At 37.4% G+C, this 27,915-nt stretch overlaps 2 protein-coding genes across 4 annotated transcripts in view; one reads left to right on the forward strand and one right to left on the reverse strand.

The window, feature by feature from the left end:
* Positions 1 to 222: 222 nt before the first annotated feature.
* LOC136041194 (zinc finger protein ush-like) overlaps positions 223 to 27,915 on the forward strand; it is a 68,190-nt gene continuing 40,497 nt past the window's right edge. Inside the window, exon 1 of one of the 3 annotated variants that reach the window (XM_065725755.1) lies at positions 223 to 385. The gene's annotated coding sequence lies outside the window, so the exon portion shown is untranslated. The remainder of the gene's footprint in view (positions 386 to 27,915) is intronic. The other 2 variants (XM_065725756.1, XM_065725757.1) reach the window with 2 other exon arrangements.
* Positions 19,122 to 20,516, reverse strand: LOC136041193 (uncharacterized). Its single transcript, XM_065725753.1, has one exon. It carries the CDS (start codon positions 20,514 to 20,516, stop codon positions 19,122 to 19,124), a length of 1,395 nt encoding a protein of 464 aa, XP_065581825.1.

Genomic DNA, 27,915 nt, shown 5'->3' on the forward strand with positions numbered 1-27,915 from the left:
TGAATGGAGTATGAATTTTTTTTGGCTATGTGATTTTATGTTTGCCTAGGCTCTATCGAAATATTACTGATTTCTAATTAACTTACAACATTTCAGGGATATTCGACAACAATTTTTCATATTGATTATAAACCCAGCTCATGGTTGATAGACGCCATATGTCTCGCTCTTATCATCTCCTTATCAGCATCCTTATCATTCTCCGTTTTTATCAGATTGTTTCTTCAGTATCAACGCAGACGCTAAGACTTGCACACGATATATGAATTCTATGCTTTCGCAGTTGACAACTTAATTCAGTTCTTGAATGAATGCCTTCTTAAACCTAGAAGAGGTTGGAACAGTTGGCTTTGTGGATATTTAAGGGTTAGCCTAGCAAGAGAGGGTGAGTTTAAATATATGTCTTTATTTTATAAATTGATTTCGCGTATCGCAAGCAGCAATAATTTCAACCTGAATCCAAATACAACATTCATGTGCGTCTCAAATTTACTTCCCCCCGCACGCCCCTCCTAATGGTTAAATATATGCTCTGAATTTCCATACGTCGCTCATTTCTTTTCATTTAGCAGCCTAGAATGCCGCCTGGTCGTCTCTGGGGCTGTGCGGGGAGGACCGAGTCGACGAAGGTATCTAAATATGGGATTAAGTCAGGAGGTAAAATTCTAGTTAATTGACTTCTTGCTATCTCAGAAAGGGCTTAGCTTAGGAAAATGAAACTTTTAGGGATAAATCTACAGACTAAAGTATGTCACGGGAAGGTATTTTGAAACAACTATCTTCACTCCTTCTCCCTCTAGAGGGCCCTGACCTTTGATGACCTTAAAAGTATGTGTGTTATAAAAGTGAAACCTCGCAAAATAGATCTTCTGCTCAATTGAAGTACAATAAAATTGTTTTTAGCTTCATAACTTTGCTCGATTCCATTTTAGAGGTTTTAAAGATATGCAAATACATTTCCTAAATTTTGAAAAAAAAACAAAAAACATTGATATGGCTCAGAATTCTACTCAAATAACAGGAATTGCATTTTCAGAACTAAAGGCAGAGAAAAGGCTAATAATAACTGAAAATTAAGGTAAAATGTTGTTTTGTCAAAATTTCAATAGGTATAGACCTGTCATGTAGGCAAATTTCAGGGCCCTCTAGAGGGAGAAGGAGTGGAGGTGGGTAATGTTGTTTTGTCAAAATTTCAATAGGTATAGACCTGTCATGTAGGCAAATTTCAGGGCCCTCTTGAGGAAGAAGGAGTGGAGGTGGGTACTTTAAAATACCTTCCCGGGACATACTTTAGCCTGTAGACCTATCCCTGAAAGTTTCATTTTACTAACCTAAACCCTTTCCGAGATAGCAAGAAGTCAATTAACTAGAATTTTACCCGTACTCTTCAATATCTGTTCGTTTTGGGCTTTATTTATTTATTTAATGATGATTTGTGGTAATTTTACACTTGGAAGATAAGGAAAACTAACTCAACACTTTTTGATTTTGACAACACTTTCGTCCGTGAAAACTTAAAAATTAAGAATTTGCTGGTTCCCAAAGCCAACTATGCTTTCAAAGGAAAGATAAACCTGCTTAAACTTTTTGATGCCATATGGTTTTTTTTTGCACACATTTATTTTTCTTCTTTTTTATTTAATTGGGCGGCCGTTACCGCCAAAAACTGTAGAACTAGTTATAAAAATCTTGTCAACAAAAATTGAATCATGTTTTTTTCTAAATTTTTAAGGTTGTTAAGTTGTGTTACATAAAATCCTTAAAAAAAACAAGTCGAATAAAATTTTCAAGTTTGGAAAACCCTATTTTCCAGCGTAGGGTACGAGGAACACACTTGATAAATTGTATTGCGAACATGAGACATTACCCGTTCTTCACGGTGTTAATATCAGATGATTAGCTTCGGCTCGGTGGAACAACACATTGTAGCTATATTTTAATGAAACGTTTAGTTGGTATTTTGGTTAGGTTAGGTTAGTTTACGTATTTAATATATTGCGCTCTGTGCGGCCTGCTTCCATAATTCTATGTTATAGTTTTCACAGCTTAAGCTAATTGTCTGGTATAAACAACGTGAAAAACGAATAACGTTTCATATTCGCGATACAAGTTCTCGACTGTGTTTCTCGTATTATACATAAGTACCAGGGTATTGTCCGGGTGGGAGGGGGGTATTTCCAGTATGTTAAAAAACTGTGCCCAAAAGTATATTTTTTTTAGTGTAAGGAGAATATCTGACATATAGGTGATAATTTATCACGGGGGAGGGGGCGAATAATTAAGGTAATACTAATTTTTGTAGAGTTCTAGTTCAGAAGCTGCTTGTTAACTTGGAAATTAGCTGAATGGAACTTTCAGGAGTGAATTTAAGGCCTAAGATAGCTTAATGCCTTGGAAGTTGTTATCAAGCTATTATCTCTTGGAAGTGCATAGACAGGAGACCTTATAAAGCAGGATTGAGCAGAGGTATGAGGCTAGGAATACTTTCATTGTGTCTTGTTTGAGCAGTAGCCTACATCCATTTCCAGTGACGTAGCTCCTGCATTTTTATCCAGCGTGGGCTATATAATAATCTTTTCCTCCGAATCATGAGGGGACAACTGTTCCTTGCCCCTTCCCTAATTTTATCCGACTTTTATTTATAGTTTTGAGTCAGGAATACACGAAGGTTTATAACTGTTTGGAGGGAAGGGAGTGGTTGTGGCTTGACCTGCGTATGTCCATGGACAATATACACGTTTTTTGTAGTTAAAAAATTTTGAGCCTTAACCACACGTTTTGCTGTCTTATACTTCCTTCCCGGGAAAAATCCTCAAGTTGGCTCTGCTCCTAAATCTGAATGTGTATAGAACTACATGGGGACAGTCTCTCACTGATAGATACTCAAACTTTTTGGGAGGTTATTTTCCACGGGGAGGTGGAGGTGATGAAAGCCGACCACCGGCCCGATACGGCGTTCGTGAGACTAAATCTATAGTCATAAAATCCAGCATATATGTGTATATATATATATATATATTTGACTATTGAGGGGGGGGGGGTAAGTAAATTTACTATGCAAATGAATGTCATATTTGAATTCAGGATTAAATTATGATTTTAAAGTATGTTTGTTTCAGTTCTAGGCGTTTACCTCCCCGTGGAAAATACCCCTCCCTCGTAGAAAATAAGGCTTGCCAAAATTGAGGATTTTATTTGAGTTTTTTTCCGTAGAGGGAAGGATTTTTTTTTACTTGTGTATTATGCGCCAATCCCTCAAGTATACGCTCTGTAAATCTCGAGAACAAACCGGTTTCTTTTTTACTTTCTTTCAGCTTAGCGCGAGACAAGACAAAGACAAAATAGATGGGAAATACATAATTTGAGCTATATATTTGCATATAAGGGGGGGGGGGAGGGGTGAAGTATTTGGATAGTTTGAAATCATTCTTACTTCATAATATGCAGAATAACTGTACCAAAACATTTTGCATGCAGACCCGCTATACTTTACCCCCCCCCCCCCCCTAATGTGCAAACATATAACCCAAACTTGTTTCTGAAGTAATGAAGAAACCGGTTTCTTCTCGGGGTTTACAAATCGTAAACTTGAGTGATTGAGCATTGGGGGCAATTGTACCCTTACCCTCTCCCCTCCAAACGATGCCCCTGTCTTTTTCTTAAGGTTTGACTTTTATTAATCAAAAATTTAATATTTTAGCCGAATTTTATTTTAGAATTTTGAATCAGTAATACGCAAAGATTTAGAACTTTTTTGGAGGGGAAGGGAGTGGCTGAGGCTTCACCTGCGTATGTCCATGGACAATATACACCTTTTTTGTTGTTAAGAAATTTAGATTTGAGGTCTAAACCAAACGTTTCTTTGTCTTATATTCCCTTTCTGGGAAAAAATATCAGGTTGCCTCTGTTCCAAAATTTGGATATGTATAGGCCTACATGGGGACTTGTGTCTCTCACTGATAGATTAAATAAAAAAAACAAGTTTTTTTAACTGAAAGTAAGGAGTGACATTAAAACTTAAAACGACCAGAAATTACTTCGTATATGAAAGAGGCTGCTTACTCATCAACGCCTCGCTCTTTACGCTAAAGTTTGACTCTTTCTCTCAATTCTTCTTTTTATAACAGTAAAAAACTTTAGCGTAAAGAGCGGGGCGTTGATGAGGAAGCAGCCTCTTTCATATACGAAGTAATTTCTGGTCGTTTTAAGTTTTAATGTCACTCCTTACTTTCAGTTAAAAAAACTTGTTTTTTTTTTATTTAATTTCTGGACGTTTTTGAATCAATGCATGTTTTGATTTTGGCTCTCCGCAGAGGAATAATTAAAACAAAATTTGCATTTTTTTTTTTTGGCTAAATGGCTTTCTCATAATTTTGATCGAATGATTTTGAGAAAAAAGAGCGGGGGAGGATGCCTAGTTGCCCTCCGGTTTTTTGGTTAATTAAAAAGGCAACTAGAATTTTTGATTTTTTACGAATATTTTTATTAGTAAAAGATTTATGTGACTTATAAATTAGCTTAAGTAAAGAACTTTTGTATTCTCATATTTTTATTATATATATGAGGGGGTTCCCCCCTTGTCAGATCCTCGCTCTTTACATTAAAGCTTAAATTTTGGCCCAATTCATTAAGAATGACCCCAGAATCACAAAAGCTGTAGAATAAATAGTTGAAATTACTAAAAATACTTTAGCGTAAAGAGCGAGGTATTAGGAGGAGGTGAGCCCCTCAAATAGGTAATAATTTCTGTTTGTTTTAAGTTTTAATGCTGCTCCTTACTTCCAGCTGAAAGAACTTTTTCATATTTATTTTTTCATTTTTTTTAAATAATGCTAGTAAATCCTGCGCTCCCTTCATTGAGATTTTCTTCCGCCATGACAAACTATCGATGGAAAGTTCCCCCAGCATATCCCCCTCTTCTCAACCCCTCCCCCAACCAGAAAAATCCTCCTGAAAACGCCGGTACACTTCCCAATAACCATTACTATATGCAAGCACTGGTCAAAGTTTGTAACTTGTTGCCCCTCCCACGGGGACTGTGGGGGAATAAGTCGTCCCCAAAGACATAGTTATAAGGTTTTTCGACTACGCTGAATAAAATGGCTATCTAAGAATTTTGATTTGTTGACTTTGGTAAAATAATTAGCTTGGGAGGGGGCCTAGGTGCCCTCCAATTTTTTTGGTCACTTAAAAAGGGCACTAGAACTTTTCATTTCCGTTAAAATGAGCCCTCTTGCAACATTCTAGGACAACTGGGTCGATACGATCACCCCTGGGAAAAAGAAAAAAAAAACAAAAAAAACAAAAAAACAAATAAACACGCATCCGTGATCTGCCTTCTGGCAAAAAATACAAAATTCCACATTTTTGTAGATAGGAGCTTGAAACTTCTACAGTAGGGTTCACTGATACGGTGAATCTGATGGTGTGATTTTTGTAAAGATTCTATGACTTCTAGGGGGCGTTTCCCCCTATTTTCTAAAATAACACAAATTTTCTCAGGCTCGTAACTTTTGATGGGTAAGACTAAACTTGATGAAACTTATATATTTAAAATCAGCATTAAAATGCGATTCTTTTGATGTATGTATTGGCATCAAAATTCTATTTTTTAGAGTTTTGGTTACTATTGAGCCGGGTCGCTCCTTACTACAGTTCGTTACCACGAACTGTTTGATACTCATCACTCAGCAAGAGATCTCACGGTGACGTTATTGGTGGTAAACTGACACTTCCCTCTGAGGTCGATGACTAGATAGCATTTCCTTTTACCACAGTTAACATGTCTAAATGCATCAAAATATCACTTCGCTGGTTGACTGGCCTACCCAAGCGCTATATAACTCTTCACTCAACTATACCATTCGGGGTTTTATGACCAGAATACAAAACATAAGAAGTGTTCATCATTATTTCACGTTAGTGTAGCTAGAAAGGTTGACGTGGGAGGAGTGTCATTCCCCCAATGCAAAAAAACTCAAATTGATGACTGCTATAAAAGAAGTATGAAAAAGACAACAACAAAATTACCCTTCTCCACTAGACTTAGAAAATCATAGTTTGCTCTCCCCACTCATTATTGAGAATTGACCCCACTGTCTTCTCACTAATGGGATCTCTTTGACAGCAATTGGTGAAAACATAGGGAGATCGAGGCAAACGTATTTTTGAAATCTAGTGGCAGGGGTAAGGATTCTTAATTTTCGATTTCATCAATGAAAGTGCCAAAAAACGGTATTTTTCAATGAAAATATCCTAAATAGGTGTTTTTTTTATGAAAATACAAAAGAATGGGCATATTTTATAACATACAGGCATTCGTATAGGCTATTGAAAGCCAATGAGAAATGACACAATTACAAAACATATTGAGCTAAAACACTTATTGTAAGTATAAGACTCATTTTTTTTGAGAATTTTCGCATTTCTAAGACTGTTCCTAATTCTTTTATTACGTGGAAATTTGTTGATTTCAATATATCTGATAGTAGCAGGTTTTAAACGCTCTAAAAGATGTTCCCTTGAACACAGGAGCTCTTGAAATATGCAAGGAACACGGTATAAATCGTAGTTATTGTCACCCTACATTAAAGTTAACGTGTCTCTAGGTATAGGCACCCTTTCTTTTTAAAGTTAAATCTTCTACAGAGCGTTTCTTTCCATGTACGAAATAAGCGTCTATCAGCTGATGAAAATCAGTGTTGCCAGATAGGGTGCATCCGCACCGTTTATGCACTTTTAGAGGCGGATGTGCGTTGGATTCTTCGCATCAGCACATTTTCAAAGTGATTTTGTTCCCAAGCATTGCACTGTTGTTATGATATTCCATGGCTTGACTACTTGTTGTATGACCTCCATTAAGAAGGATGACAGTAGAGTTCCATCTCCTGGTATTTTAGTGCTATTCTAGCATTCTTTATTGAAGTAAAACTACTTCCCACAGGACCTAGTCCTTCAAACGTATGACAAACCTTCTGAGTCTAATATACATTTGCTTGAAACATATATCGAATATTGACTTTCGTAATGTATTAAATTAGAAAAATATTTCAACTGGAAGTAAGGAGTAACACTTGAAGTATAATGAACAGAAAGTATGCAGTATATTTGGGGGGCTGCCTCTTCTTCAACCATCCTTCTTTGCGCTTAAGTTCGAATATTTGCCGTAGTCCTTTAAGAAATACTGCTCAAACACAAGGACCGTTGAATAAGAAGAAGAAATATTTTCAAAGAACTTAGAGTTTAGAGAAAAGAGCGAAAGATGAGGAAAGGGCACGGAAAAAGGGGTAGGGCCCCTCGTGTACGGAAAAACATCTGTTCATTTTAAGCTTTACTTTGCCTTTAATTCCAGTTGAAAAAGCTTGAAAGCGCGTTTTTTTTTCTTTAGTTTCTCGCCTTTTTGAAAATTCTACAACCCACAGAAAATTGAACCTATGAAAAATCCCCCTTCACAGAAAATTCTTCCCTGAACAATTACAATATAACCCACTTCTTCATATAATAAATACTATATGTTAACAATTGAAGAATCGGCTAACTTACAGCCCTTTCCCATTGGGCGATGGGGCGTCGTGACATCCCCAGAGGCATACTCACCAGACCTTTGAACTATGCTGAACAAAATAAATGTGTCAAAAGTTTGATCGCGTTTCTTTCAGGAAAAATGGGCATTGGAAGGGGGCTATGTTCTCCAGTATTTCTAGTCATTTAGAAAGATTAATATAATTTTATGTTCTGTTCGAATGAGCCCTCTCATGATCATCTAGGATCATTGGTTTATAAAAATCACCTCTGGCCTAGGCTCTTAGCTGTTGATGGGTAACATTAAACTTAATGATCAGCATAAAAATTCCATTCTTTTCATATATATATTTTTTTTTAGATTTTAGGGAACTATTACTATTGAGTCGAACCGGTCCTTACAGTTCATTTTCGCGAACTGTTTGAAATGCAGAGCATGAATTCAGAAATAACCTGTTTGGTGTTGATTTCTGGCCAGTTGTATATGAGGCTCTTTGGTGCTGATTTCTTATTCCGTATATAAGGGGGGAGGTTGCCCCTTCCTCAATATCTCGCTCTTTACGTTAAAGTTTTCTTAGAATTTTGTGGACGATTCAGCCTGAGTAATTTTCCTTAGCACCCCTTCATTTGAAAAAGCCTTTAATTTCTAATCGCTTTCCCGATCATTCCGGATTCATTCCGTGGAAATTTTTGCCAGAAATCCAAAAACGCAGAAAATTTCCTCCAGATAATTCCCCTGGAACATGTCCACATGCAAAATTGAGTTTGTACAGATAAAGTAAGACAAATAAAAAGAATTTCTTATGGTAATTCTTTCAAGCCCCACCCCAGTGGAAAATTTACCCTGGAAAATTCACCTCCTGAAATTCTCCTTATGGAAACCCACCCAAGCGCACATCCCCCTTTTTAAAAATATCTGTATACTTCCCAATGAATCTTATATGTTCGAAATCAACATAATAAGCTGGTTCTTTTGCTGTATCTGCTTATACAATATGCTGCTTTTTGGAGTTCCGGTTACTATTGAGCCGAATCGCTCCTTGATTACAGTTCGTTGCCACAAACTGTTTGATTTGTCAACTGAATGCGAAGAACAATCAAGGAAATTAACAACAGTACGAACACGCACAAAAAACAGAATTCAACGCAAAAAGTGCCTAATCTAACTACAAAAGAAATTAGTCATATAAAACTTTTTCTTCTTATTAAGGATTTATCTATATATACTCCCACTCGAAATATTGTGGTTGGGTTACTATTTTGTAGAATACCCGGAAGCATCAAATTAATCCCATGCAAATAAATTTCCCGTAAATCCAAGAGCACCGGGCATTTCCGGAGAAAATGATCCAAGTCTTCATCATCATCTTTACAAAGGGGACAAACATACCGCCTATCAGGACCAACTATCATTTTATTTTTGTCGAACGTTTTTTGCCTGTTCTGGATTGGAAGACTATTCGCCCTAAGCTGGATCCAACGACGTAGAATCATAGCCGGTAAATTAAATTTAAAATAAACTTCCTCTCCAAAACTAGGTTTTGCCTGATTATAATGTTGTAGGATTGTAGAATCTAAAACCAGCCCTTGCCAATGCTGAATTTCCTGACTTTCTAATATAAATCGTACCTGGCTTTCTAAATTTGTTGGTACATCACTAGAGCAAAGACCATTATTCCATAAATAAGGCATTCCTACTTTTTCTAGTAATGATTTAATTTGGGATGGCCACGAGGTTTTTAAACCGCATTTCAACATCTCTTCATATGCCACTCTTACTAGTCTATCTTCATTACTCTTAGTTAACTTCAACCAGAATCTCAGCATTAAAATATGCCTACGTAGCTTTAAAGAAAACAGGCCCATATCACCTTTCAGAATCTGTGAATGAGTTGTCTGATGTAGACCAAACACTCTTTTATAATACTGGAGCTGAAGGGACTCCAGTTGCAGCACCGTTTCTCCACGCCATATCTCTGCTCCATATTCTATCACGGGTAAAATTTTTGTGTTAAATATTCTTTTATGCATTTTTAGGTTTTTAATCCCCATTATCGTCGAGTTTCTAAATATTGCTGACATGACCACGCTACCTCTCTTAATTATTTCATCAACATGACTCCTTAGGCTTCCATTTTCAGATAAGATAAAGCCTAAATATTTTATTCTTTTACTTATAAATAGTTCCTTATTATTAAGCTTAAATGTATATTTTTCATCGCCCCCAACCCTCCTTTTTTTAAAAAATAACAACTTCGCTCTTTCCAGTATTCAGCTAAAAAAAAAAAAGAAAAAAAAAAATTATCTGCAAATATTCTTCTATGAGATTCAAAAGAGTCTGTAGATCTTGCGGTTTATTAGCCACCAAAGCAATATCATCTGCAAATAATAAGAGAGATAGTTTTTGAGTCCCTAGGCTAACTTTCGGAGCCCATCTATTCTCTAGAAAGTTAACAACATCATTAATAAAAATATTAAACAACTTAGGTGAAAGGGTGCTGCCCTGTTTTACTCCCCGCTTAATATCAAAAAGCTTCGAAAACCTATTACCAACTTGAATGATTCCACTCACACAAGTATGCATGCTCACTATCAATCTAACAAATGAATGGGGAAGGCCAATATTTAGCATGGCATCATTCAATAACTCTCTGTCGACACTATCAAAAGCCTTATGGAGATCCAGAAATCCCACATAAAGACAAGTTTTACCCTTTCCATATTTTTCTATTAATGCCTTTAAAATAAACACACTATCTGTCGTCCCATACCCTGTCCTGAAACTTCCTTGTTCCTCATGTATTAAATTATTTTTATTTAACCAATTGGAAAGCCTAGTATCTAATATTTTCTCCAAAACCTTACTTAAAGCAGGGACAAGCGCTATTAAACGATAATTTTCATGAGCCTTCGGGTTTCCTCTCTTAAAAAGTGGTATAAACAATGATGTCTTCCAAGCGCTTGGCCATTGCCCTGACGTTAACACCTTATTACAAAGAAGAACAATTATCGGCATCAAAATGGAAAGAAAATTCTTAAATAACAATATTGGTATACCATCAACACCCGCAACAGTACCACCTTTTAAATTCTTAAATATTGACTTGATCTCTTGGCCATTCACATCACCCACTAAATCCTAATCATTTTCCCTCATGGGATAAATGACCATCTCTGGGGTATGCGCTACCTCCTGAAGATCTGCACAATCACCTTCTAAATTATTTAGGTAATCAGGCCATGAATCAGCTTCTGGAACAGCCTAGGTATTAACATTTCCCCTTCCACTATCATTCTTTATATAGCCCCAAAAGTTTTTAAAGTCTTTATTTCTAAAATCATCAGCAATGTCCAGTTTCTTCTTATTCTCGTACTCTTTTTTTTCTTTTTATTAAACTTTTATATTCTCTTCTTTTATCTTTATATTTAGCCAATCTCAGACTTTGATCTTCCGCACTATCAAATTCATTCAAACGATTTAATAAATATTTTGCTTCTTCTTTCATTAACTTGCAATCCAAGTCAAAATATCCCTCATTCTTTTTTAATTTTTTAGTCAGGCCACATGATTCTGCACAACTGCCCATTATTTCATTTAACAGCATAATTACACTATGTGCATCTTTTTCATTGTCTTCTAACGCTTTCAACTTATTTTTTACATGCGACTCCAAGAGCTCCCTTCTAAATGTCTCAATATCTTTATCTGTTAAATCATTTCTAATTAGCTTTTCTAAACCCATTTTTCTATAATCCGCATTGTAGAAATTTCTTACTCGTGAACCGTGGTTCACAAACTGCCCAATCTTCACCTCAAGCATAATAGCTCTATGATCAGATCCAACTAAATCTAATACTCCCATATTTATTGATTCAGGTACAAATTGCGTATTAATTAGCACATAATCTACAACACTTGGAGTTGGACCCGAAAGGCAAGTGAACTCGCCCCTACCCTTATCATTCCCAAACCTACCATTCGCAATCATCAGACCATGTTCCCCACAAAACGCCAGGAGCTTTCTTCCCCATACATTTATTTTTCTTTTTTCATCCTTGTTGCTTCGTGGCATTCTACAACAAATTGGGACAAAATCACCTAAATCTGGGATCAACACATCTGGGATCTCAGCCTCCAGGCCGGTATAAGCATTGAAATCCCCCATTAACACACAATCCAGATCTCTATAACTTTCTTGTATTAACGAAAATTCTTCACCTAAAATTTCCCAAGTATTTTCTCGATTATACGAACTATTCAGTGAAGGTATATACAATATACCCAAAATTAATTGCTTCCCACATTTCAAATAAATAGACAGCCAAAGCAAGTTTTCAGATCTACTACTAATTCTCTCATAACCGTCAATAGCAGATGCTTTAACTAAAACCAAAATGCCACCTTAATGTCTATTATTTCTTGCTACATTACGCACGGTCTGTTCAACGAAATACCCGGGGAGAGGTGATATAGGAGAACAATCGTTCCATGTTTCAATAAGCGAAATCACATCAAACGAAAATAAATCGTCATATAAATAGGTCAACTTATCACGTAATCCTTGTATGTTCCATGACACTAGACTCAGTATATGGCCCTCTATATCCTATGTTTCTACGCCTTCTCTTAGCACGTTAAAATGACTAGCCTTTGGTTGAGATTGCTCGTTACTAGTCTTAGTCGGGGGAAAGGCAACATGATAATACTCACGACTGCGGTTATTTATATCCGCTAACACACTTCGGTGTTTATTGTCATAAAAATCACGTGAAAAACCACCACGATGTCTTTCATTAAACTTCTTTCTTGGCGAATGGCTTCCTTTGGGTGCTACATTACGAGTACCTTACGGTCGATACAAGTCATTTGGGTTGACAATAGCACTAGCAGGTCTTTTAGCTGTCGATACTGCCTGAGGAATGCTTTTCGATGGTACTAATGTGTCAGTATAACTATCACTGGCATCACTAACTAGCCTCATCGGAATATTATTGGGATCATTTGGGAGCCTAGCACTAAAGGGTGGACCAGAATTTTGTACTGGCTTCAAATTACGCTTAATCTCGACTATTGAATTTCCATCGTACCTGAATGTTCGGCCTTCGATGAATAGTTTGTCACCTCGTAATTTTGCATCACGGCTGTCATTTTGCGCAGTAATCAACATTTCCTTTAAATTTTTACGGGCCTCCCTTTGTATAGCTGTGTAATCCGAAGCCACCGATAAACCAAACCTTCTTAATACGGAGCTGTTTCTTAAAATATAGTCTCTGATTTCAACCGAGTTTAGCTTTACTACTATCGGCCCTGATTTCAATATAAAAATGTCACGTATATCACTTCGATTTATTCCGAGAGACGGCATAGTACGATTTAATAACCCCGTTATTTCTTGCTTCAGAGTATAATCGCCGAGTTGTTGAGGGGTGTAATTATAGAAGATTAAATTCGTATGAATATGCGAGCCTTCTTTTTCATAGGAAGGCTGCTTTCCTCCCCTCTCAGATGAATAAATTTATGATGTTTACGGACAAAACGTTCTCTATAATTTTTCAATTAAAGCTAAGTAGTCAGGTTTTTTTTTGTTTTAAACATTTTTGTTAAAACATTTTTGTTTTATTACGTATTGCCACATGGACTTAAGCAGGGGGTACCTTAGGGCCCTGTCCACCCGAAAAAAACAAACAAAATATCCCAAAATTTCAAGGCAATTGTTATTAAAATTATCAAATAAAACTTGTTTCTTATTATTAGTCCCCCTCTCAAAAATATTCTTGCGTACGTGCCTGTATTGTCTCTCCGAAAATAAAAGGAGTCACTCTTAGTTTCTTCGGTACTTGTTAATAATATGGAACGCACCTAAGAAGTGAAGTTCGGTTAATCCTAATGAAGTTTATATAATAATACAATTTTTACTATATATTTGCATATTAGGGGGAGGGGTGGGGGTAAAGTATTTCGACAGCACCCCTAACATATCCCCCCCCTAATGTGCAAATATATAGCCCAAATTACACAAGTCCAATGCATTGTATCATCCGTCACTTGTTTTTGTAGCTGTGAAACAGGGTTTCTGAGATGTAATCGAAGCGTTTTGTCTGAAAATTAGTTTCCCTTCTTTCCATGTCTCTTCAGAGGATTGGTGTTATTATTCAACTAGATGATGATGTTTTTACGGAAGTTTTTGTTCTTTCAAATTAAAAGAAAAATCAAATCTGCAAATAACTTAATGTTATTCCCCTTGACAAATACGGACATATCAGATATGCCCTTTGGTCATATATACGATATACTACTTTTGCTTACAATGAATTGCACCCTATTAAGATAGATAGAAGGATAAGAAGAAAACCAAGAGGCGAGACACGTCAATATTGACAAATAGTAAATTTCATATCAACTACTTGCCTATCAACTGAGTGAGACCACAATTTCAAATTACACCGAATGCTACTTGGGTCTTCACTTTGATATAAATCGAAGATCAAGTGTATTGATAAAGTGAATTAAGATCCCTTTTCTTGATAATTTTATTCAGCGTGCATCATGGGGAAATTGCTGGGAGTCGATAAGCAGATAGTAAGCAATAGAGATTTGAGATAGCATGGCCAGGCCAAACCGGCGCTGATCTGCGTGTAGATAAAAAGGAAAAATGAAATGAGTTTTATCTAACATCTAACTGATAAGGACGTGCATAGCCTCGTAACAAAACACGAAAAAGCCAAGTCTGAATGGATACCATTAGAGATAGAAAAAAGCGGTCTTTCAACGGAAACAATGCGGCTTTAAATGATAAACCTGCGAGAAAGATAGAGGAAGATATAAGAATTTCCCTCTTGGGAAAATAGGGAATAAGTCATGCAAACTGTGCACATTCTGAATGTTTTAGATTTGGACAGAATAAACCGATAAAAGATCTTATATTATACAAATATATAAAGGTACTTATGTTTTATGCGAGAAACACTCGAGAAGTGAAGTTAATAGATATCGTTTTAAAAAATCGGGCTTGCTTTAATAAACCAATATCTTTGAAAAAAAAAACTTCAGTAGAAAAAGACAGCAAATTGTCTCAAATTGTTTGCGGTTAGAAGACGAGCAACAATGAGAATCCATACATAGAAGCCCGCCCCGTGCCGAGTTTCCGTTAAACAAGCAATATTTGGTAAAGTTTCTTGGCCCTTCAGCCAGGGAGTGCAATGGGGGGTTGGGGCCAACCATCCTGTGTTTTTGCACACCCTTCCTGTTGACCTTCCCCAGATTTCTCCAGGTACCCTTTTAGAGCTGTGTCGACTCTCGCTGAGCTCACAGAGTCACTCCACTGACCCCCGTCCCAAACTGAATAGTTGAGTACACTAGGATTCGAACCCTCTCCCTCTCAGACAAAGGATCCTGAATCCAGCGCAACAATCCACCCGGCCAGGACGGTAATATTTGAATATTTATTTATGCATGTATTTTATGAATTTGTTTCGAAAACGGGTCTATATTTTTTTTAATTGGGTCTTCTGGGATTTTCTAGCCTGAAAAACAAGAGCTAAAAGCTCAAATGGCACTTATGACGAGGCAAGAAGAGCTAAGAGCCAAGAACTCTGAGTCACGATGTCCTTCTAAATATCAAAATTCATTAAGATCCGATCACCCACTCGTATGTTATAAATACATAATTTTTTCTAATTTGCCCTCTCCCTTTAGCCCCCCAGATGGTCGAATCTGGGAAAATAACTTTATCAAGTCAGTTTGTGAAGCTCCCTGACACGCCTACAAATTTTCATCGTCCTAGCACGTCCAGAAGCACCAAACTCGCCAAATCACTAAACCCCTCCCCCCAACTCCCCCAAAGAGAGCGAATCCAGTACGTTTCCGTCAATCACGTATCAAGGACATTTGCTTATTCTATCCACCAAGCTTCATCCCGATTCCTCCACTCCAAGTGTTTTCCAAGATTTCCCCCTCCAACTCCCCCCAATGTCAAAAGATCTGGTCGGGATTTGAAATAAGAGCTCTGAGACATGAATTCCTTCTAAATATCAAATTTCATTAACATCCGATCACCTATTCGTAAAATAAAAATACCCCAATTTTCACGTTTTCCAAGAATTCCGGTTTCCCCCTCCAACTCCCCCCAATGTCACAGGATCTGGTCGGAATTTAAAATTAGAGCTTTAAAGCGCAAGACCCTTCTAAATATCAAATTTCATTAAGATCTGGTCACCCTTTCGTAAGTTACAAATACCTCAATTTTCAAAATTACCCCCCCCCCCCAACTCCACCAAAGAGCGCAGATCCGGTCCGATTATATCAGTCACGTGTCTTAGACATGTTTTTATTCTTCCCATCCAGTTTCATCCTGATCTCACCGCTTTAAGTATTTTCTAAGATTTCCGGTTCCCCTCAACTGCCCCCCCCCCCCCAATTACGCCGGATCCGGTTGAGATTTGAAATAAGAGATCTGAGTCACGAGGTCCTTCTAAATATGAAGTTTCATGAAGATCCGATCACTCCTTCGTAAGTTAAAAATACGTCATTTTTTCTATTTTTCAGAATTAACCCCCCCCCCCCAATAGAGCGGATCCGTTCCAGTTATGTAAATCAAGTATCTAAGACTTCTGCTTATTTTTTTCACCAAGTTTCACCCCGATACCTCAAATCCAAGCGTTTTCCATGATTTTAGGTTCCCCCACCCCAAACTCCCCCCAATGTCACCAGATTCGGTCGGGACTTAAAATAAGAGCTATTAGACACGATATCCTTCTAAATATTAAATTTCATTGAGATCCGATAAGCCGTTCATAAGTTAAAAATACCTCAGTTTTTTCTGATTTTTCAGAACTACCCCCCCCCCCCTCCCAAGCTACTCCAAAGAGAGCGGATCCGTTCCGGTTATGCCAGTCATGTATCTAGGACTTCTGCTTATTTTCCCACCAAGTTCCATCCCGATCCCTCCACTCTTAGGTGTTTTCCAAGTTTTAGGTTTCCCCCTCCCAACTCACCCCCCATGTCGCCAGATCCGGTCGGGATTTAAAATAAGAGCTCTGAGACACAATATCCTTCTAAACATCAAAATTTCATTGAGCTCCGATAACCAGTTCGTAAGTTAAAAATCCCTCATTTTTTCTAATTTTTCAGAATTACCCCTCCCCCCAACTACCCCAAAGAGAGCGGATCCGTTCCGGTTATGTCAATCATGTATCTAGGACTTGTGCTTATTTTCCCCACCAAGTTTCATCCCGATCCCTGCACTCTAAGTGTTTTCCAAGTTTTAGGTTTCCCCCTCCCAACTCTCCCCCCCCAATTCACCAGATCCGTTTGGGATTTAAAATAGGAGCTCTGAGACACGATATCCTTCTAAATATAAAATTTCTTTGAGATCCGATCACCCGTTCGTAAGTTAAAAATACCTCATTTTTTCTAATTTTTCAGAATTAACCCCCCCACCAACTACCTCAAAGAGAGCAGATCCGTTCCGGTTATGTCAATCATGTATCTAGGTGCTTTGCTTATTTTTCCAACCAAGTTTCATCCCGATCCCTCCACTCTTAAGTGTTTTCCAAGTTTTAGGTTTCCCCCTCCCAACTCCCCCCCCCAATGTCACCAGATCTGTTCGGGATTTAAAATAAGAGCTCTGAGACACGATATCCTTCTAAATATCATATTTCATTGGGATCCGATCACCCGTTCGTAAGTTAAAAATACCTCATTTTTTCTAATTTTTCAGAATTAACCCCCCCCCCCCCAACTACCCCAAAGAGAGCGGATCCGTTCCGGTTATGTCAGTCATGTATCTAGGTCATGTGCTTGTTTTTACCACCAAGTTTCATCCCGATCCCTCCACTCTAAGTGTTTTCCAAGTTTTAAGTTTCTCCCTCCCAACTCCCCCCCCCCAATGTCACCAGATCCGGTCGGGATTTAAAATAAGAGCTCTGAGACACGATATCCTTCTAAATATCAAATTTCATTGAGATCCGACCACCCGTTCGTAAGTTAAAAATACCTCATTTTTTCTAATTTTTCAGAATTAACCCCCCCCCCCAACTACCCCAAAGAGAGCGGATCCGTTCCGGTTATGTCAATCATATATCTAGGACTTGTGCTTATTTTTCCCACCAAGTTTCATCCCGATCCCTCCACTCTAAGCGTTTTCCAAGATTTTAGGTTTTCCCCTCCCAAATCCCCCCCCCAATGTCACCAGATCTGGTCAGGATTTAAAATAAGAGCTCTGAGATACGATATCCTTCCAAACATCAAATTTCATTAAGATCCCATCACCCGCTCATAAGTTAAAAATACTTAATTTTTTCTATTTTTTCCGAATTAACGGGCCCCCCACTCTCCCCCCAGATGGTCAAATCGGGAAAACTACTATTTCTAATTTAATCTGGTCCGGTCCCTGATACGCTTGCCAAATTTCATCGTCCTAGCTTACCTGGAAGTGCCTAAAGTAGCAAAATCGGGACCGACAGACAGACCGACAGAATTTGCGATTGCTATATGTCACATGTTTAATACCAAGCGCCATAAAAAAGATCTGTTTAGGTCACGAGTCTGAGAAAATTTTTTAAGACTTACTTACTTAGACTTAGGTCCTCCCACGCCTGAGGGCGCATAAGGCAGCAACAGTGGTTCGCCACGACGAACTGTCCTGAGCCTTCGACCAAAGCTCCTCCATCGAAGACCTCGCCAGCTTCGCCTCCTTCTCTAACATCCTGCCAACTGTCATTTTGGGTCTCCCTGACTTGCGGAGGCCGGGGGGTATCCAACACCATATGTCATGAGGTAGCCTTCCATCACCCATTCGCACCATGTGCCCCCAATACATCCATCGTCGCTTTCTAATGGTATCAAGGATGGGGGTATGACTTGTTATGGTATAAATCTCATCATTTCTTATTCTCTCAGTCCAATGTATATTCAAAATATATCTTAGGCAGTTATTATCGAATGCCCATAGTCGTTTTCCTAGTTGCGCAGTGATACTCCAAGTTTCACAACCATATGTAAGGACGGAGAGGACATTGCTATTATAAATTCTGAGTTTTAGCTTCTGGGAATATTTACTATTTCTCCAAACATTTCTGAGACAATTGAAGGCAGAGCCAGCCAATACTATTCGGCACAAAATTTCTCTTTCAGGATTGGCATCTTGCGTAAGAATGCTGCCTAGATATTTGAACTCTCTCACTACTTCAATTTCCTCATTGTTGACCAAAAGTCCCTCAGCTAAGTCAGGAATGACTGCATTTGACATTGATTTAGTCTTGTTAGCGTTTATGGAGAGTCCAACAGCTTTTGCCACACGCTCAAGTTCATTTATATTGTGTTGTATATCTTCTGATTCGTCAGCGAAGAGTGCAATATCGTCCGCAAAAACACCATCATGGAGGGTTCTTAGTGGGTTTAATTGTAGACCCTCACTGAAGCTACATCCACGAAGCACAAAATCTATGACTATGGCATATAACAGTGGCGATAGAATGCAGCCCTGCCTTACACCCGACTGAACGGTAAACCAGTCCGTTAGGCCACCCTCGGTTTGTACTGCACACTTAATATCGAGGTAAAGTGCTTTAATTATATTTACAATTTTAATCGGGATCCCTTAATGTATTAAGATTTTCCACATGGTCTCGCGGTGTATCGAGTCGAAGGCCTTGAGAAAGTCAATAAATACTACGAGTAATTGAACCTGCCATTCGTTAGATTCTTCGAGCAGGATTCTCAGGCTAAATATTAGGTCACAACACGATCTGTTTTGGCGGAATCCATGTTGTTCATCTCTCAGAACTTTCTCCACTTTACTTTGAATTCTATTGAGAATAATTTGGCACAAAACCTTGCTGCCTACTGATTGTAAAGCGATGCCTCTCCAATTGTCACATTTAGTCTTTTGTCCTTTTTTGAAGAGTTTTATAATTACTGCCTTTGACCATTCACTCGGGACTTTTTCATCTTCCCAAATACGTGACAAAAGTTCAAACATGGGCACTGCTAGGGCGTTTCTACCACATTTCAACAGTTCTGGGGGTATGCCATCGTTACCGGCTGCCTTTCCGTTTTTCAAAGTCATTAGAGCATCTTTTACTTCACTCAGCAAGAGAGGTCCAGAATATATTCCAAGATCAAACAGTGTTTCTTCAGGGATATTTAAAAAAGTCGTGGGAGGCACCTGATTTAATACCTCGGTGAAATGTTCTATCCAACGTCGGTTTAAGTCATCCGTCTGGGTTAATAAGATGCCTTCTTTGTTTTCAACTTGAGTTGAAGAAGCCTTCGAAATACCCGCAAACTCCTTCGTTATAGCGTACACAGTACGACTATCTCCTCGCCTGGCGGCTACTTCAGCCTGATCAGCCATAGTTTCGAGGAACACCCTCTTATCATTCCTTGTCCGTGTTTTGACTTGTTTATTGAGACGCTTATACTGCGCTTTTAAATCATCAAGATATTCTCTAGTGCATGTCCTATTATGCTCATGTCTATCTACGAGAATTTTGGCTTCTGCCCTTTGATCAATGATATTCCATGTACTTTCAGATATCCACTGCTCTTTCTTCTTCCTGCTATATCCCACAACTTCTTGTGCCACTTCTTTCAGGGACTCGACGATCTTTTCCCATTGATTATCAATTGACAACTCGTCCCTTAGCATGGAAAATTTATTTGACAAAGTAGATGTATACTTTTGTAATACATAAGGGTCCTGCAGCTTTCTTACATTAAACCTTTTTACTGACCGCTGGGGCTTTATGACAGTTTTCAGTTTCAGCTTAAACTTAGCAACAACAAGTTGATGGTCGGAATAGCAGTCGGCACCTCGAAAGGTCCTAACATCCTCTAAACAACGTCGCCTGTGCTTGGCAATTAAAATATGGTCTATTTCATTTCTTGTTACACCATCAGGCGAGTTCCAAGTATATTTATGTATTTGTTTATGAGGGAACCATGATGCGCCGACGATAAGTTCATGAGTCGCACAAAAGTCAATTAAACGCATGCAAAACTACAGAAGGAACATAGCTCTATATAAAATACCAAGTAGAATGAGTCTATTTTCAATGGGTGTTTTAAGCAGTTTCGTAATGCTTGAGGGACAAAAGCGTAAATTAACAATTGCTCAAAATGAACAACCTAGACCATCGAATGTGATAAGACCAATCCGAGAAGCTAACGGAAAGGACATTGAGAAATGACTGAAGTAATTATAAACGAAAATGAAGAACGAAAAAGTATGCAGTTAGAATACTTGTGACAACGACAATTTCAACGAGTCAAAAGCGTAAGTAAAGAACAAAGATATCTGCGGCTAGAGGATAATTGGCAGCGAGAATTACAACGAGTCAAAAATGAAGGTTAAGACCTAAGGAATATGCGGTTCAAAGTTCTGCGACAGCGAGAAGCACAACGAGTCAAAAACGAAAGGGAAAAACAAAGAAATATGCTGTTAGAAGATGTACAGTAACGACAATCACAATGAATAAAAAAAACGAAAGTGACACCCCAGGACTTAAAACTAAAGAATACCGTGACGATTATGGTAATGGATAATTAGAGAATCAAATATATACACGGTATATGCGGTCAAAAGTGCTTCAACAGCGAGAAGGACAATGAGTCAAAAACGAAAGTGAAGAACAAAGAATATGCTGTTAGAAGATGTGCGATAACGACAATCACAACGAATAAAAGATGAAAGTGACCCATGACTTAAAACTAAAGAATACAGTGAGAATTATGGTAATGGATAATTAGAGAATCAAATATATACACGCCTGCCGTGAAAGTGAAGAACTGAGAAATATAGTGTTACAGAACATGCGACAATGAGGATCAGAATGAATACAAAACGAAAGTGAAGAACAATGAAATGTGTGGTTAGATTGGAACGTGTAAAAAATTCCTCGGTTAGAATACAAGTGACAATGATCAATATATACAAACCAGCCGCGTAGCCGTGCCGGGGACCAGGGGGCAAGGCCACCGGTCTCCAAAAACCATATATACATGTATATTCAGAATGCATAATTCTCGTAGTCACTTTTCTTTTAACTACAGATTAATATGAACTTCTTTTTCTGCTCTTTCTTCAGTAATTATTGTTGCTTTAATTACATTGTTACGTGATTCAATAACAGCCAGGCATGTTCCATTGTGCATGCCCTCTGCAATATCTAAATAATGCATTAGCATAATATTGTGTTATCATTTAGATTTAAGTTGTGGCATAGCACATCCGAGAGTACATAAGTAATTTCAACTGAATTAAGAAATTCTGGCCTAAATTTAATTCCAACTTCCTGTATAACCTTCGGAGAAGCATAAAGTGCATAGGATTTGTGTTCTCCTGGGAAGTGGTCGGCAATATCGGCATTAGCTCTACTTACTTCTTTGTTGGATTGCGCTGAAATAGTGCGTTCCTTTATTCAACTGTGATTTTGACTTGTAAAACCATTTCCAAACTACCACTGTAAATTATGTCCTCAGGTAATTCGATTTCGTTGAAGTCATTTTTGGAAGATATCCATGTCCTAGTTCCAGGATGTACTGGGAGGATATGCCGTCGTTTGTCTTCTAGCCGCAGATTCCGTTGTTTAAAGAGGGAGGCTTTGAATACATTGGGACGAAGGAGGAGCATTTATAGCTGTGTTGGCCTCAGGTCGCTTGGTTCCGCAACGATTTGTTAGTAGCAGTAGTAGTTGCTCTTTCTTTCATACATTCAGTATATTATTTAAAAACTAATAACAAAGATGAAAAACTTTCGTTCTATTTCTCTTTGTTTTAGTTGATTGATGCTCTATAGCTTTATTTCATAACTTTTGACTGAAAAAATTCATTTGCGCTTTGCCCAAGTTATCCTGACTTATAAAAATATATTTTTAACGTGCCTTTTCTTCAGCTGTTCGGAGTCATTTGTCGTCTTTTGTAATTTTGCATACAAAAACGTCATAGATACAAAAACGGTATGACAATCCCTGGGTAAAAAATTATGAAATTTTTGCTTTTTGAATGTTTAACCCATGATTTTTTTTTCTGGCATGAATTCAATACCTCTCTCTTGTTTATCCTTCACTGACGCCAAAATTTACCTTATTCCGTTCCGGTATGGTTAAGAAATTCAAGCAGGGATTCATTTCTCCTTCCTGTGTATCTTTGTAAATACTAAGACAAAACTTTTTCATTCTCGGGTGAAAAATCAGCAATTTCAGTTAAACTAAGTAATTCTGACCTGGAACCAAATCTCTTTCTGTTTATTCTTCTCGAAATCACACACGCTAACCCAACACGTTCCCTCATTCCACTGTAATTTTGCTTTGTCTTCTAACAGCAAATTTCGCTGCGCACCGTTTCTCTTTGTATTTCAGCGTGATTTTTACTGTTTCTTATTCTATGCCTTTTCTTTAGCTGTTCAGAATAAATTGTCATCTTTTGTAATTTTTCATGCGTCATATGTACTAAAAACGATACGACCGCTCTTCGGGGGGAGGGAGAGGGGAAATGATGTAACTTATGCTCTTGAAATGAGCTCATAAATATGGCGTCACTCAATGATTTTTTTTCAAAAAAGGCTCTAAACGACTTTTGCAAAACTCATGTCCTATCTAGATCGTTTCTTCAAGGCAGAAAATCTCAGGGCGCTAATTAAAAAAAAAAAAAAAAAAAAAAACGGAGCCGTTTTCAAGAAAAAATACCAATAAATTTATAAACAATTGCTCGTTTATCTAGCCTAACCTGCGTTGAACCTCGGCACTTGGCACGCGACAGGCTTGTATATATTGGTTCTTGTTAACGCTTGCGTAGTTTACTTTGTAGGTTTGAATTGGGTTCAGTGCTACAGCATGTTGGTGTCGAAGATTGTGACGGCGTTGTTCTTCTTATCTAATTTTTCTTTGTTCTTCATTGCCGTTTTTGACTCGTTTCTGATTCTCGCTCTCCTCTGTCGTACGTCTTCGAATCGCATATTTCTTTGTTCTCGGCTTGGTCGGGTGGGTGTTGTCTCATTTGATGGTCCAGGCTGTTCATTTTCGCCCATTGTGTTTACGTTTTTCGGGTTGTTCCTCTGGTCTTATCACGTTTGATAGTCTAGGTGGCCGAACAAACTTTTTCACTTGTTCCAACGAATCATTTATAACAATTACAAATTTCCTTTTTTTGGGTCTTCCTCTAGGCGCATTTTGTATACTTAAGCTGTTTTAGTACACCATTCATAAAAAAAAGAGTTTCGCTCTGTAACAAGGATATGATCAATTCCCTTCAAGTTATGCATATTTTAGTTTGGTTTTTTGAAGCTAACGTGCCCGACTAATAAATTGTTCAAATATTTCAAGGGTTTTAAGAAAATTATTTGCAATTGTTATTTAGAATGAATTTTAGTTTTGCCTCCGCACAAAATAAGTCTATTTTTCGTCTCTATTTACTAGAATTCTTATGTGAAGATCTTGTCAAGAGTAGCGTCTTACAGCTTATTTACACGATACGTTTACGTTTCCGGGTCATTCGCTTTTTCTTATCACGTTGGATGGTTCAGGTGATTGAACAAAAATTCCCTCTTGTTCCAACGAATCATCATTTATAACAATTGTAAATTTTCGTTTTTGGGTCTTTCTCTAGGCATATTTTATTTTTTTTTCGTCTTTATTTAATTGAATTTTTACCGTCCCAAGACCTGAGTTTTACAGCCGTGTGACATCACTTACTCAATAAGTGTGTTTCCAAGTTAAGACTCTAAACGGATTTTCTCAAATTCGTGATCTATTTAAATCGTTTTTTGGGCCAGAAAATCACAGGGCACCGGTTTAAAAAAAAAAAAAAAGTATGGAGCCGTTTTCGAGAAAAAATGCGTAAATACACAATTATTGCTTGTTTAAAGAGAGTAGATTGATTTATAACGTATAAATCTGAATCAAGCAGTGATGTTAACATTTAATTTTATGAAGTTTCAAAGCCGGAATTAAAGACGCCTAAAGTGAGAGATGACGAGGGATTTAATTAAGATACACATCTTTGTGCTAAAGGGTCTCGAGAAACAAAGTTAATGTCACCGGACTTGTAACTGATCTAAAACGGCTCGGAAACATAATTTCAGATAAAAGCCTCACTAACCGAATTCCAAAGCGGATGTTTCAGGCCTGGTTGACATGCTTTCTTTCGGAAAAACGATTTCTTGCGGAGTTAAATGAGATTTGTATTTAACTAATACTTGACTAGCGAAACGTCATTTAAGCTAAAGAAATGTTCATTTTTAAACAGAGTGAGGATCTTGACTCTTCCCAGGAGGAATAAATATTGAAATTTTTGTCGTACCTGAACATTTATTTGGAGGGGGGGATAAGCACACAAAAACTGGTGAATGTAAAAAGTATGTGATAGATGTCTGCTTATGAGTAACTTTGAAATTGCCGTACTGGGAGAATCTTAACCATAGTTCCGTATACAATAAATAAAGAAAACTCGCATTTCAATGATTAGGGGGCTCAGTCGACGACTGATCTTTTCTTCTGCCGACTTTTTATAAGCCCAGGATGGCAGTGCCAGAAAAAAGGGTTTTACGGCATCAAAAATAATTTCGGGTACACAAGGGTCACTCTAGTCTGTTCATTTATGTTTGTGCTAGATCTGGTATAGGTAAATTCTACTTCAGAAAATTATTTGTAAGATGGTTAGTGCTAAAAGGCTGGCTAGACGTTCTTTAGGTACGCATTTTAAGGAAATTGCATTTTTTGAACATGGTCCCAGAAATACCTGTTTTCAGTTCTTTGTCCCATTAGCCTAGGTAGACTTAACCTCTCCCTTTTTTACATTAATTAAAAAAATATATTTTTGCAAAAGAGCAGGTTTTTCAAAGAAAAGTAAAGAGCTATATTACAACCTTAGGTACTTGTTCATTATTCAGAACACACTCAAGAATTTTGATCTGCAAGATCTGACAGAAACTGGCTTAGCTATATGTATTTAAAGACAATTAGCTTGGGCTCAGCGGAAAAACTACTTTGTTGGTATAGTTTTAAGTATTTAATATATGGAGTTGGTATTTTGGTTAGGTTAGGTATTAATATAATGCATTCTGGGTGGCTTATTTTCCATAATATTCTGCTTTAGTTCCCATAACTTAGTTAATACAGTATTATATTTTCATCAAATTTTGGTATATTTCATTAGGATTAACCTAACTTCATTTCTTGGGTGTGTGCTGAATAATCACAAGTACCGAACCTCAATTTAGAAAAAGTAAAGCCATATAACAATTTAAACTTAAAACGGACAAAAATGACTATCTATGGATAAATTATAAAAGATCTGAAGCCATACATGACAAGACAAAGAGAGTAATCTCGTGAAAAAAGAAAACGAAACAAAAAAAAAACAAGGAGTTTGTGACCAGTAGAAAGAAAAGACAAGAAAACAATGACGTCAAATTTTCAGCGGCGGTTCTAGCCCGTCTTGCGCCCGGAGTTAAATATTGATTAGTACCCTCATCCTGTCTCCCAAAAATTCACAGGCTAAATTTTGACCGAATTTCCATTTTTTATCAAAATTTTTCATTTATTTAAATCTGACTTTTCTTACTTTAATCTGTAGAAAATTATTTGTTATCTTGTCCCAATTTATTGCTTCTAATTTTTCATGCTCTATGCTCATTAACGCTAAATCATTTAGCCGCTCTTGGCCAATAGTCGATCTAAGGTACGTTAATATTTTTAATAAGTTTACTAAACGACCGCTCGTTGCTGGCCAGCGACACTGCAATCACAAATAATATTTGATAGGAAACTCTTAAGTTTGCGAAGACCGTTTTGCACAATTAATTCTAACATGTCTTCAGGTTTCTTAAAGGAAATGTGTCGTGTTGAATTTATTTTTCATTTGTTGGAGTTCTTTGAACAACTTAATGGGATCTTGATCATCGCAACATTTTGCTTGTATTACTACGTACTTTTATTTTCAAGGAATAGTGATAAAAATATGGTAAATATGAAAATTTTGGATTCAACTTGCTTATACTTACTGCCAACTTCACCCTCTACTTTATTTTAATAAAAAGGAAATTTCAAAACTAGAAAATGATTATAACTGTTAGACTATTAATTTGAAATTTTGCGCCCCTAAAGTTTTTGCGCCTGGGGCAAGTGTTAGCGAGGTGCCTCTAAGAACACACTTTTTTTAGATTTACTTTCTTATTTTAAACGAAGGGTAACTAAGGCAAATTTAAAGGAACAGAAATCGCGGTTACAGCGACAGCTGCAAGCTAGTAGGGAACGAACCGCTGCCCCCTAGCAACAAAAAAAAAACGTACTTGAAAAAAAACTGGTAAGTGAGAAAAAATCGCCATTCCTAGTTGATTCAGATATCATAGCCATTATCCAAATTACTCTCAATAGTAAAATGATATTTGAAAACAAATTTGTTGGAATTTCGAAATTTTCCGTATTTCTTAAAAATAGCTAGGATCAGCACATTCTAAGGAGGGAAAGGAGTTGATAGGAACTAGGAAACATCTTCCTCGAGGTCTACTCAGGGCTTTAGACCCACTTCTGAAAGCTTGATTCACCTGTTGCAACAGGTTTCTTGGATGGCCAGAAGTCATTGTCACATTCAACAAACATACAACATCTATCATGTTGTATGTTTGTTTTAAATAAAGGGTTCCACAGTAACAACAACCAGGCCAATTATAGATTAGATTACCATCATTCGTTACGCTGTTTTCTATAGTTTGTTGGTAGACTTATCGACTACAGTTAACTTAGTACTGAATAGTCAGAAAACCCATCTCCAACAAAAAACCCGTTAAGTCAGAGGACCTAATAGTCCACATGAAGTAAGATGTCTTAAGTAACAAGGCAAGTATTAAGCTAGTACAAAGAGTATGGGAAACTTGGAAAGAGTTATAAAACTGGGGATAATGCCAAAAAGAAAAATTGCCAGCGCTATCTAGCGTTTGGCGATATTATCTGGTTCTAATCTCATAATATTTGTTAATTCAGGTACTTCACAGCACAGAGGAGGTTAAATAAAGCCTAATTGTGTCCTCAATAGGTTTACTAGTCTTAATTCTACTAGTCTAAACGAGCCTATTTGGCTCACCAGACTGGATTATTCAGTGCAAAGAGCACGGGTGCCTGAAAAGGGAAGCTCGCGCTGGTCACGGCTTTTTTTTTAGTGAAGAAAGAAGCAACCAAAGCCATGTAGCGTTTACCAGCAAAACAAATGGCTCAATGTTAAAACATACACAATAATCATTTTAATGTGTATTTTATCTTTTTTTCTCTTCTTCTTCTTTGGTTACTTGGAGAGACTAATGCCTAATCTTCATGTAATTCCAGTCGGACCCCGGGCCCGTATTAACAAGAAGAGATCAATAAACTATGTCACCACAGGGTGGCGCTATTTGCACATCA

Source organism: Artemia franciscana, unplaced genomic scaffold (genome assembly GCF_032884065.1).
Source record: "Artemia franciscana unplaced genomic scaffold, ASM3288406v1 PGA_scaffold_1179, whole genome shotgun sequence".
Taxonomy (NCBI): domain Eukaryota; kingdom Metazoa; phylum Arthropoda; class Branchiopoda; order Anostraca; family Artemiidae; genus Artemia; species Artemia franciscana.

Bases quoted from the DNA above. Each gene is read 5' to 3' on its own strand.
- LOC136041193 (XM_065725753.1), bottom strand. From the start codon at position 20,516: ATGCGTTTAATTGACTTTTGTGCGACTCATGAACTTATCGTCGGCGCA.